General features: G+C 44.5%; 1 protein-coding gene across 7 annotated transcripts in view; it reads right to left on the bottom strand.

Moving 5' to 3' along the window:
* Positions 1-12,929, bottom strand: part of TRAK2 (trafficking kinesin protein 2) — a 233,460-nt gene that overhangs the window by 4,591 nt on the left and 215,940 nt on the right. For all 7 annotated transcript variants that reach the window (XM_030209080.1, XM_030209083.1, XM_030209079.1 and 4 more), the window contains 2 exons: positions 8,323-8,595; positions 6,016-6,115 (listed from right to left, as the gene is read on the bottom strand). In XM_030209080.1, coding sequence (XP_030064940.1) covers positions 6,016-6,115; positions 8,323-8,595 — 373 coding nt within the window. The remainder of the gene's footprint in view (positions 1-6,015; positions 6,116-8,322; positions 8,596-12,929) is intronic.

The following is a 12,929-nucleotide window of genomic DNA, read 5'->3' as shown; positions in this document are numbered from 1 at the left end:
TTCCTTTAGTCATAGCAGATGCAGCCATTACAGATGGGTTGTATCCATCAACCAGCAGAGGGAGATAGAGAGCACACTTTTTTCAGTGCCTCATACCAGCTTGCTCCACTGTCTCTCTTCAGTATTTGAAGCTTCCAAAGCAGTATGGCAAACCGCAATGGGAATAACATAAGCTTTCCTCACAGCGAATGATGGCCCTACAACAAAGGGCATTAACTCAGAATGGAGGGAATGAAACATCCTCCCGGAGGGCATAAACTCATCCTCCACTGAGACGTAACTGGAGGGAATAACTCATCCTCCAAAACATGAAACTGGAGGGAATTAAGTCATCCTCCTTTAATTGAACAAGAATCCCGAAGACTGTTTTCCGACTTTCTCCCAAGGACGGAATCTCCAGGAAACACGAACAGAACCTGAAATAGATTTACAGCAGATAGCATCAGACAGGGAGGGATCATGGCTGCATCTGCTATGACTAAAGGAAAGAAAATTATCACGGTAAGAACCTAATTTTCCCTTCCTTGTCATCAAGCAGATGCAGCCATTACAGATGGGATGTATCAAAGCAATCCCTAGATAGGGTGGGAACAAGCCACACCACACGCCAGCACTTGCGCTCCAAAATGTGCGTCCCTCCTGGCAGCCACATCCAGCCTGTAATGTCGGGCAAAAGATAGCTTAGAAGCCCATGTTGCTGCACTACAAATCTCTTGAAGAGAGAGTGCTCCAGTTTCAGCCCAAGAGGAGGAAATTCCTCTAGTGGAATGCACCTTAAAGGCATCAGGCGGAGGCCGGCCAGCAAGCAAATAAGCTGAAAAGATAGATTCTTTAAGCCAGCGGGCAATAGTGGCTTTAGACACTGGAGACCCTCTGCGAGGACCTGATAGCAAAACAAACAGATGATCAGAGGTCCTGAAAGAGTTAGTAACTCGCAGATACTGCAGCAGAGTCCTGCGCAAGTCCAACAGGTGCAATGCCCAAAAGATTCTGGAAACTCCTCCTTGACAAAGGAGGGCAAGAAAATAGGTTGGTTTAGGTTGAAAGCTGAAACCACCTTAGGCAAGAAGGAAGGCACGGTCCGAACCGTGACCCCGGACTCTGAAAACTGCAGAAAAGGGTCTCTACAGGACAGCGCCTGGAGCTCTGACACCCGTCTCGCCGAAGTAATGGCCACTAACAGGACGGCCTTCAGTGTCAAATCTTTCTCTGAAGCACGCCGAAAGCGGTTCAAAAGGGAGCACCCTGAAGGGCCTTCAGCACTAGCCCCAGGTTCCAAGCTGGACAAGGTGCACGCACGGGAGGACGGAGCCGAAGCACCCCTCTAAGAAAACCGTGCCACATCCGGATGAGCAGCTAAAGACACGCCTTCAACCTTGCCACGCAGGGAGGCCAATGCTTCCACTTGCACCCGCAGGGAATTATAGGCCAAGCCTTTTTGTACACCATCCTGCAAAAAGTCCAGAATCGGCGAGACAGGAGCCCGCAGGGGTGTGATCTCTGTGGAAGCACACCAGACTTCAAACTGGCACCAAATCCTGACATAAGCCACGGAAGTGGAACGCTTGCGGGCTTGCAGGAGAGTGGTAATTACTTTATTGGAATAGCCTCTGCCTCTCAATTGCGCCCTCTCAATCGCCAGGCCATAAGACCAAATCAGCCGGCGTCCTCCATGGTCACCGGACCCTGTGACAACAGGTTGGGAACCAGAGGTAACTGAAGGGGACCTCCACGAGCATCTGTCGGAGGTCCGCATACCAAGGCCTCCTGGGCCAATCCGGGGCGACGAGAACCACTTCTCCTGATGCAGCCGAATCCGCAGGAGCACTCGCCCTATCAAGGCCACGGAGGAACACATAGAGTAGGCCCGGAGGCCAGGATTGAGCCAAGGCATCCAACCCCGCCGCGCGAGGATCTCTTCGTCTGCTGAAGAAGCACGGGACTTTGGCATTGGACCTTGTCGCCATTAGATCCATCACGGCCTTGCCCCACTTGGCACATATCTGCAGGAACACTTCGTCTGCAAGTTCCCACTCCGCTGGATCGATCTGATGCCTGCTTAGATAATTGGCTTGCACGTTGCTCTGACCTGCAATGTGAGCTGCCGACAGAAACTGTAGATGCAGCTCGGCCCAGTGGCAAATTTTTCGGCCTGCGTGGCTAGAGCTCTGCACTGAGTGCCGCCTTGTCGATTTATGTAGGCCACTGCTGTCGTGTTGTCAGACATCACTCTGACAGCCAATCCTTCCAGGGTCACTTGAAAGGCCAGAAGCGCCTGAAACTTTCAAAGGTCCCTCGGGGTCAGCCCATTGAGCCGAAAGGTAAAATTATGTATCATACCTGATAATTTTCTTTCCATTAATCATAGCTGATCAATCCATAGACTGGTGGGTTGTGTCCATCTACCAGCAGGTGGAGATAGAGAGCAATCCTTTTGCCTCCCTATATGTGGTCATGTGCTGCCGGAAACTCCTCAGTATGTCGATATCAAAGCTCCATCCGCAGGACTCAGCACTTAGAGAATTACACCCACAAAGGGACACTCTGCCCAGCTCACCACCGCCGAAACGGGGGAGGGGAATTAACCCAGCTCATCCCCACACAAGTGGGGGAGGGGAATCCGTCCAGCTCATCCCCGCGGAAGCGGGGGAGGGACACCACACCCGCCGATGCAGGGGGATCTGGCTTATCCTGCAACCGCAACCGCGGGAGGAGCTGACTGACCCTAACACCGCCGAAGCGGGAGGGGTACAAAGCTGCCCTACAGCCGCACGAAGCGGGAGGGAGTGCCGGCAGAATTTAAATCTCAATCCAGCCCCGTAAAACGGAGGGGAGAGGAATGCAGCAGCTCACTGTAACACAAACTCGTCTCAACTCTTGAAGAATCCAAGTGAAAAAATAACTTGAACACGAAGTCTTCCTGAATAGGAACTGAAGACTAAACTTGAATCTGAAATGCAACCAGAATATAAACAGTACAGATATCTGGGAGGGACTATGGATTGATCAGCTATGATTAATGGAAAGAAAATTATCAGGTATGATACATAATTTTACCTTCCATATCATCATGCTGATCAATCCATAGACTGGTGGGTTGTGTCCATCTACCAGCAGGTGGAGATGGACACAACCCACCAGTCTATGGATTGATCAGCTTGATGATATGGAATAAGCTCTTGGATGGAGTCATGCAAAGGAAAGGCTCGAGCAGGCTTTTTGGTACTAGCCATCCTAGGATTCACAGAGGAGGCTGTGCCACTGGCAGGGTCCTCAATAGAGAGAGCCTGCAGGGCATCAGAAATAAGCGCTGGCAGCTCATCACGGTGGAAAATCTTCACCGCGGAGGGATCGTCCAGATCCTGAGTCACTTCTGCACCAGACTCTGGCTCCTCAGACCATGAAGGCCTGCCAGAGTCCTCCGAATCCTTGCAGCCCGACCACAGGGGGGAAAAAAGGAGGTGCAGCACTCTCTGAAGGGGAATGAGCCCTTCTGTGCTTCATATTCTGCCAATTATCAGTGAATAACGCCTCAGAGGGCATACCCAGGCTAGAATCCACCGGGGGGGGCATTAGAAGAGGCCCGTGCCGGGCTTTGTGGGAGAGCTCTTTTAAGCATGTATGCTTTATGCATTAATAAGACAAAATCAGGGGAGAAAAACCCACCATGGGCACCCGGATCTCTGCCGGGGTTAGTAGCTCCCATATCAGCCTCACTCCGAGGCCTCCCCCTGGGCTCAGGACTCTCCGTCTCAGCGGACGTCGCGCCATGTGGTAAATTAAAAATGGCGCCCGCTGCCAGCTCAGAGCGCGAAGAATCGTTGCTTGCCATGCTCGGGCCGGCTCTAACGTCTGTACAGCACGATTTACAGAGCCCCGCTGCTGATCTGCGCTTGCCACACTTGGAACAGCGCTTTACTGTCTCTGCAGCCATCGCCGAAAACGGCGGTAAAATTCAAAATGGCGGTTCGCGCCAAAATCGCCCCGATCGCGGGCCCACCCCAGAGGAGTCAGAAAACACTCTTACCTCACTGGACCGAGTATCACAGCTCCGGTCCCACAGAAAAAGGCAAGGAAAAACGTCTGTTCCAGTGTCTAAGCGCCAAAGCACGACGCGACTTTTTTTTTTTTTTTAAAACACTGTGAGAAAAGCAGAGGTAAATAGAACTCCGGAGGATCAGGTGAGTGGGAAAGGCAGGGAAAGGGCGAACCTATGTGCCTGCATCCACTGTTGGTGGGGAAGGACAGGGAAAGCTAAGCAATGTGTCCACATCCACGGAGGTATGGGTAGGCAGGGAAAGGGCGAACCTATGTGCCTTTAAAGTGAAGCTGCTATAGCCTCCAACACCCCTGCTAACAACTGGCAAAAGCACAGGAGCAACCTCCAGGCAGATTTTAGATGGCGCTCGAAGAAGCTGCAGCCACACTGCTAGGGGAGATAGAGAATACTGAAGAGAGGCAGTAGAGCAAGCTGGTATGAGGCACTGAAAAAAGTGTGCTCTCTATCTCCCTCTGCTGGTTGATGGACACAACCCATCTGTAATGGCTGCATCTGCTTGATGACAAGGAATCTTTTATTTTTAATCTAGGATGAAGTAATGCAGTAGCCGTGTTAGTTCACTTTAAAAGTTAATTAATTAAAAAAAGAAAAGACAACACCTTTATTATTGGACTACATACATTTTTTGACTAACTTTTGGAGATCAAAACCTACTTCTTCTGGTCAGGACAGTATACTGCTGTAATAGTATTTTTGTCCTGACTTAATGAAGGAGGTTTTCGCTTCCAAAAACTAGTAAAAAATGTAACTAGTCCAATAAACAAGTATCACCTTATTTTCTGTTTTATGTGTTAATTTTTAATTTAGCAATTGGAATATGTAAGTTTTTGAAATTTAAATCTTTTCTCTTCATATTTTGCACTGTACAAAGGGATGTGTCATTGTTTTGTTTCTTTGGGTTTTCCCTGTGTGCAGAGTATGGCTTCCTGGGAGTTCAGTTTAATTTTTCTCTACGTTTCTATTTTTAGTTTGTGGTTATTTATTCTATACTTCATGAGGGGCTACCTCTGTTCATATTTGAAAAAGGCCGGGTATTCTAGCAGCATCAAATGTCTATGTAGGAATAATTTGTACTAATTCAGCTTGTTTTGTTTTCCAATAGGTGTATTAAATGTTCTTCTGCCCATTGTTTTTTTTTTTTCTGGGAAAGACCTTATGTGACTTCTGGAAATTGGCTTGTAAACATACTAGATTATGTGGTCCAACTTTTAAGAATATTTGTTACTTTGTAGTAAAAAAAAAGTAGTTTTAAGAGCTGTACTTTATTAGTTTTTTTTTTACTTGAGTATTTTTTTTTTTTATAAGATTTTCTACTTTTACTTCACTACTTTTGAAGTCAGTACTTCACTTTTTACTTAAGTACTTTTAAAAAGTAAAACCTATTTCTGGTTTCGTTATTATCAAAATTGTAAGTTTCATGTTAAACTGGACCTGCTGTACACTGCCTTGGGTGAATTTGTTCATATAGGCAGTTAATAAATCCAAATAAATAAGCCAAAATTCATACAGCAGAGAACGAAGACACTGCAGACAAAGAAATCTGTGGGAAAGCTCAGTATAATGCTGAGATGTTTTCTGTGGGTATCTGCTGAAGGTGCTCATAGATTGCCCATAGAAAACGTATAAATTATTTTCAACGTTTTTTATTGATGACTTCACAACAGTATATTCATTACATATCCAGCTATACAAAGCAATGGCCGCATCAGATCTGATACATTGTCCATATGGTGAGATTTGTCATCATCTTTTCCATTTCCACTAGTATAAATTAAAAGGAAGAAACTCTTTTCTCTCTATTTGCTAAAGAACTTTGCAAGGCCAGATTAAATAATCTGTGCTGGAATGCAGCCAGGTTAATGAGATTAACCTTTTGAAAATATTGTTTCTAGGGATTAAGTAGTTTCTGTATGACAAGGTAGCCGTCTCCAGTGTTGTGAGCAAACAGTTCTTACCTGGGGGTAACCTGAGTGACATCAGACGGATGCAGGATCCTGCAGTTGGTAAAGGTGAATGTAGAGTTTGTAAAGGACAGACACTTCCCTGGGTGTGAAGCTGAAAAATAAAAGATTCAATTAAACTGGAACAGTCATCAGCAATCACACAAAAAACTATGAGTGAGTCTACCTTCTTCTCTTTCATTCTATGCAGCAGATTGTCTAGAAGCAAATAGCACAAAGCATAATCTCTGGATTGGATAGGAGACATGATGAAAAATATACTGGGGGTGACATTCAAAAGATCTGTCTAGTTAACTTAAACTGGATAAATATTTATTTTTGAATTTCTCACCCTGACCACAGGGTAGCTTTTGGCTAAAGCTAAAAGCTTTCCAGCAAAGAGGACAAAAATTAACCAAAGAGCATCACTTGGTAGCCCTATCTGTTTTTCCAGTTAAATCTGATTTAACAGCTGTGCTATAGCTAACTGGGGGGGGGGGGGGGGGGGGGGCTTTTACTAAGCTGTAGTAAAAGGGGCCCTGTGCTAGCGGCGGTGGCCATTTTTGCTGCATGCTGTGGCCCCTTTTACCACAGCAGGTAAAAAGTCCAAAGACAGAAATGGCCATGCAGTAAGTTCACATTTGTCGCATGACCATTTTGGAGGGAGCAGTTACCGCTACCCACTGAGGTGGCAATAAGGGCTACCATGCTAACCCGGCAGTGACCGCTGCCCAATTACTGAAAATGCCACATGCTCGTTGGGGGGGGGGGGGGGGGGGGGGGGGGGGTAGAAGAACCACAGGTGCCTGCATTGGGCCAGCAGTAGTTCGTGATTGCTGCGCAACAACCCTTTAGTAAAAGGGCCCCGAGATAACTTATTGAAAACCTAAGACTTTTTTTTTTTTTAATTTAAATATCTTTACCCAGATAAGTAATTAGATTATTTTTAACTAAATAAGCCCTGCTGAATATTGGCCCCACAAAGTCCAAATGATGAATTAAGAAACACCATGGAGCCCTTTCACTAAGCTGCGCTAAAAGTGGCCTGCACTATTTTTAGCACGTGGGTTTCCCATGCACAAGGCCACTTTTAGCACAGCTGTAAAATGGCCACAATTTCTTTTTCCCCATGAATGGCCACACACTAATTTCCCAATTAGCACGTGGCCCAACTAGCACAGTAGCTCTTACCACCACATATTTTGTAGGCAGTAGGTGCTCCTGCGCTAATTGGTCAGTGCATGCCAATGCCCTCATGCTAACCGATTAGCACAGTGCATGCCTACTCTCTGCCTCCAAAATTCCTCTCCCGGCTAAAAAAAATAAAATCAACTTTTTAGCACTTGGGAAGCGCATGCCAATTCCAAAACTACCGTGGGACACCTGATGCTTATAGCAGCTTAGTAAAAGGACCCCTATATGAAGTGATTTCCAAAGCTAGAATGTTACACCAGGAATTCATGCAGAACAAGATTAAAAACAACTGCCATTCTGGGTCAAATCAAAGGTCCATCAAGCCCAGTATCATGCTTCCAACAGCGGCCAATCCAGGTCACAAGTAGGTACCTGGCGGAAACCAATTAGTAGCAACATTCTATGTCCAGTCCTGGGGCAAGCAGCGGCTGCCACCATGTTCATCTCAAAAACCTTAACAGTCTGTGAACTTTTCATCTAGGAACTCATCTACACATTTTACCACATTCTCTGACAATGAATTCCAGACCATAATCAGGAACTGAACAAAACCATTTTGCAATTTTTAAAAAATGTGCTACTTAGTAACTTCATGGCAGGCCCCCTAGTCCTTGTACTTTTGTAAGAGTAAAATAAACGATTCATGTCTACCCGTTCCACTCTGCTCAGAATTTTGTAGACCTCTATCATACCTCCCCCTCAGCTGTCTCTTCTCCAAGCTGAAAAGCCTTAATTTCTTTAGCTTTTCCTCACAGGGAAGTTGTTCCATCCCCTTACTAATTTGGTCACTTTTTCTCTTTACTAATCTACTAATCTGGTTATACTTTGAGATGTGGTGACCAGAGCAGCAAAACATTATCAGTTTTATTCTCCATTCCTTTTCTAATAATTTCTAACATTCTATTTGCTTTCTTGGCCACCGTTACTGCACACTTAGCATAGAATATCAACATATTGTCCATGATGCCTAGATCCTTCTCCTGGATGGTGAATCCTAATGAGGAACCTTGCATTAAGAGAAAAAAGAAAAAAAAAGTATTTCCGGAGAGAAGCATAAGTTTAATGCAATCAATGAAAGGAAGCACAAACCATAAGAAACTATAGTCAGACATTGGCGATTCATCTTACCAGTGCTTGGCACGGTGGCTGGTGTAATGGTTGGCAAGAAAATCCCAACTGTTGGCTTTGGCACAGAGGCTTTCCCTTCCTCCAGAAAAGAGGACTGTTGCACCTCAAATGATATACCTTCTTCCTCCTCATCTTCTTCCAAGTCCCAGAGATGGCAGACAGTATCCTCAGGAAGAGATGTGAAGCCCTTCGTCACTACACCAGGTCGTGGATCTAGAAGGGTTCCCAGGTTAGGCTGAGCAAGCTGCTGCCAGTGGTGGAGAGTCTGAGATCCTGGTGAGTCAAAGCAGGTAACTCAAAGTTCTGAAGTGTAGTCTTTGTTAAAATGTGGCTCTTACTCTAAGAAATGTCAAGTGTGATTAAATATAAGTATATTCAGGACACATTTCTGGAGAAACTAAGTTCCAATAGCAGCCTTTCTGAAGACAGATTTCATGCTTTGAAGTAGCATCGCTGCAATAGAAGGGTGCAATTTGTGGGTTTGGCTAACTTAATTGCCCATCCTAAGAATCACCAAATTAGGTGGCATGACCACAGAAAAATTCGATCTTTCACTGTTTGTAATTATATTTGTTACACTGTTCTTCAGACTCCCGAAACCACTTGCTGTTAATAAAGGAAGGTGAAATTTTGTGTATTCTAGAACTTTAAAGGTCTTCTTTAACATAGCAATTGCTGGAACTGTTTAAAAAGACAAATCTAGACGATCACCAGATGTACACAAAATGGAGGAACATTAAAGACCAAACTGCTGGTAGGCACTGTACTGCTATAGGTAGAATTCTCCAATGGATCCAAGAGATCACCTAATCTGTCACTAGTTAAGGGTAACTGTAGCACCCAGGACTGCCCAATGATAGGGGCTGCTTGCAGTTTCAGCCTCCCCTTGCAAGTCCTTCCTCTGACCCTGCACAGGTTCATTGTTTCTCTATCGCACATCCTCTCCGCCTGCACTCCTCAAAATGCACAGCGTATGGCTGGCAGAAGCAGCGGTGTAAGCAGGCTGTCTCCGGCCAGCCCCATCAGAGTCTTTCCTCTGCTGCATCCTGTCCACAGGAAGCTACATCAGAGAGGACAGCAGAGCAAAGGCCTCAGTGGGGCCGGCTGATGACAGTTTGTATAAACCACTGCATGTTTCAAGGATTGCTGGGGGAAGGTGGGGTAAGGAAAGAGATGCTGGATCTGGGGGTGGGGGGAGGGATAGAAACTGGACCAATGGAAGGAGGGAGAGAGAGATGCCACACCAGGGGGGGAAGTGTACAGAATAGGAAGAGTGGGGACAAGCTACACATGGGAAGGCATAGAAGAGATACTTGGTATAGAGGGAGTACAGGGACAAGGACATAGATGGGGGATGCTGGAGACAAGTGGATAGGGACACAGAAAGGGATGTTGAATATGGGAGGATAGAGGACACACAGGGCACATGCTGAACACTGGGGAAGGATACGGACAGAGACACAAAGGGGAGAATGCAGAGAAAAGATGGATGTTGGACATAGAAGAAATGTGAAAAGGACAGGAGACCCTGGAAAGAGAAAAGCAAAAGAGACACTGGGACCAAAGCAATGCTTGGACAACAAATATAGAAACAGATTTTTAAATTAATTGTAATACGTCAGCTTTGGGAAATGTGCATCTTTCATTTTTTGCATTTCGTTTATATTACTGTGACAAGTTTTCTATAAAGGTCTGGAATGTGTTTGCTTTTTACGGGGTTTGTTTACTGGAACTCTGAAGGGATTCCTCCTCCCTCTACCCTACAGTCCTCACTACTCTGAGGCCCATTCGGTCCTAGATATACCACAAACAGTATCTTGTTAATGTCTTCAAACCCTTGTACATTTTTCACATTTTGCTGTCTGGAACACACAATGCATTAAAGCAAATGTTTAATTCATCTATACAACAAGACTATACATTTTCAATAGGAAATAATAGAAAATCATCAAAATGTAATTAAGAAAAAGAAACCAAAAAGGTTTCATTACAGAGATCTTCACACTGTTTGACTCAGTACTTGGTGGAAGCCCCTTCTGTAGCAAAAGCCATGAATTGTTTAAGATAGGCATATGTCAGTTTTGCCCAGTGAGACAGTGCCATTTTTGCCATTCTTCATGGCAGAATAGCTCAAGCTCCTTTAAGTAGGTGGAGGATTGTCTGTGGACTGCAGTTTTCAAGTTTTGCTACAGATTTTCTATTGGATTCAGGTCTAGGCTTTGATTGGGCCACTTGAGGATTCACTTTTCTCCTGCTGAGTCACTCCACTGCTTTGTGCCTAGGGCAGTGTCTTACTGAAAAGTGTCTTCTTCCCTGTCCCACGGTAGGCTGGACAAAGGTTTCCTCCAGGATCTGCCTGTACTTTGAACCATCTATTTTTCCCTCAGTCTTCACAAGCTCCCTTTATTCTTGCTGTTGCAACATATTCCCACAACATAATGCTACCACCACAATTTACTACATGGATGGTATTAGCAAGGTAATGCCCTGTGTTTTAAGCCATACATTACTTAGCATTGGGACCACAAAGTTCCACTTTGGTCTCGGACAATAAAACCTTATCTCACATGAATGTATTGTTCCCTAAATGTTTCTCTGCACTCACTATGTGGCATATGCATTTTCTTCAATAGAGGCTTCCTCGTAAATCATTGCAAATTATTAATTTGATATACTGCGTCTCACAGAAGCATTAAGTGGCTTACAATAAAAATACAGTTATTGTCAACAGATATTCATACTCACATCCCCAACAAAAATTAAAATACAATTAAATATTTATAAAATCAGTTTACAAGTAACTCCCATATAGGCCATATCTATGGAGTAATCTTGAAACTGTTAGACTCGGTAAAATGTCGACCGTTCAAGAGACCTCTATCTGTTTAAAAATAATCTTAGGCCTCACACTGACTTTCTTTAGCAGTTTCCTTAAAAACAGCTATGGACTTTGGAGGGATAGCCATTATCACTTTACAGCAGGAGTTCTTAATCCAATCCTTGGAACAAACCTAGCCAGTCAGGTTTTCAGTATATCCACAATAAATATGCATAAAATAAATTTGCATACAATGGAGGCAGTGCATGCAAATTTATCTCGTCCATATTCTTTGTGGGTATCCTGAAAACTTGACTGGCTAGGTGTATCCCAAGGACTGGGTTGAGAACCCCTACTTTATAGTGATGGACCTGATAGTGCCTCAAGGTACATAAAGCATAGATTGGGGGAAACAACGAACACTGTCTTCTCCCAATCTGTACCTTTGAATAACATTATCCCAGGTCATATTGGTAGTTTCATAGCTGACATGTTTAGACCTTTACTTCAGATTTATTTCATACAACAGAAGTACATAAGTAATGCCACACTGGGAAAAGACCAAGGGTCCATCAAGCTCAGCATCCTGTCCACGAAAGCGGCCAATCCAGGCCAAGGGCACCTGCAAAGCTTCCCAAACGTACAAACATTCTATACATGTTATTCCTGGAATTGTGGATTTTTCCCAAGTCCATTTAGTAACGGTTTATGGACTTGTCCTTTAGGAAACCGTCTAACCCTTTTTAAAAGTCTGCCAAGCTAACCGCCTTCACCAAGTTCTCCAGCAAAGAATTCCAGAGTTTAATTACGCGTTGGGTGAAGAAAAAGTTTCTCTGATTTGTTTTAAATTTACTACACTGTAGTTTCATCGCATGCCCCCTAGTCTTAGTATTTTTGGAAAGCATGAACAGACGCTTCACATCCACCTGTTCCACTCCACTCATTATTTTATATACCTCTATCATGTCTCCCCTCCAAGCTGAAAAGCCCTAGCCTCCTTAGTCTTTCTTCATAGGGAAGTCGTCTCCCACCCCCACTATCATTTTAGTCGCCCTTCGCTGCACCTTTTCCAATTCCACTATATCTTTCTTGAAATGCGGCGACCAGAATTGAACACAATACTCAAGGTGCGGTCGCACCATGGAGCAATATAACGGCATTATAACATCCTCATACCTGTTTTCCATACCTTTCCTAATACCCAACATTCTATTCGCTTTCCGAGCCGCAGCAGCACACTGAGCAGAAGGTTTCAGTGTATTATCGACGACGACACCCAGATCCCTTTCTTGGTCCGTAACTCCTAATGTGGAACCTTGCATGACGTAGCTATAATTCGGGTTCTTTTCTCCCACATGCATCACCTTGCATTTGCTCACATTAAACGTCATCTGCCATTTAGCCGCCCAGTCTCCCAATCTCGTAAGGTCCTTCTGTAATTTTTCACAATCCTGTCTTGAGTTAACGACTTTGAATAACTTTGTGTCATCAGCAAATTTAATTACCTCGCTAGCTACTCCCATCTCTAAATCATTTATAAATATATTAAAAAGCAGCGGTCATAGCACAGACCCCTGAGGAACCCCATATTAATTTTTTTAAAATTAATAATTTTAACACCCACTAACTACCCTTCTCCATTGTGAATACTGCCCACTTAACCCCACTCTCTGTTTCCTATCCTTCAACCAGTTTTTAATCCACAATAGGACTTTTCCTCCTATCCCATGATTCTTCATCCAGGAGCATTTGAATCAGCTCAGCTACTAAGGCTGTTCACAGTTGGGCT

This window comes from Microcaecilia unicolor, chromosome 7, assembly GCF_901765095.1.
Source record: "Microcaecilia unicolor chromosome 7, aMicUni1.1, whole genome shotgun sequence".
Classification (NCBI taxonomy): Eukaryota; Metazoa; Chordata; class Amphibia; order Gymnophiona; family Siphonopidae; genus Microcaecilia; species Microcaecilia unicolor.
Note: the sequence above shows the minus strand (reverse complement) of the source record. Positions and strands in the feature narration are given on the sequence as shown.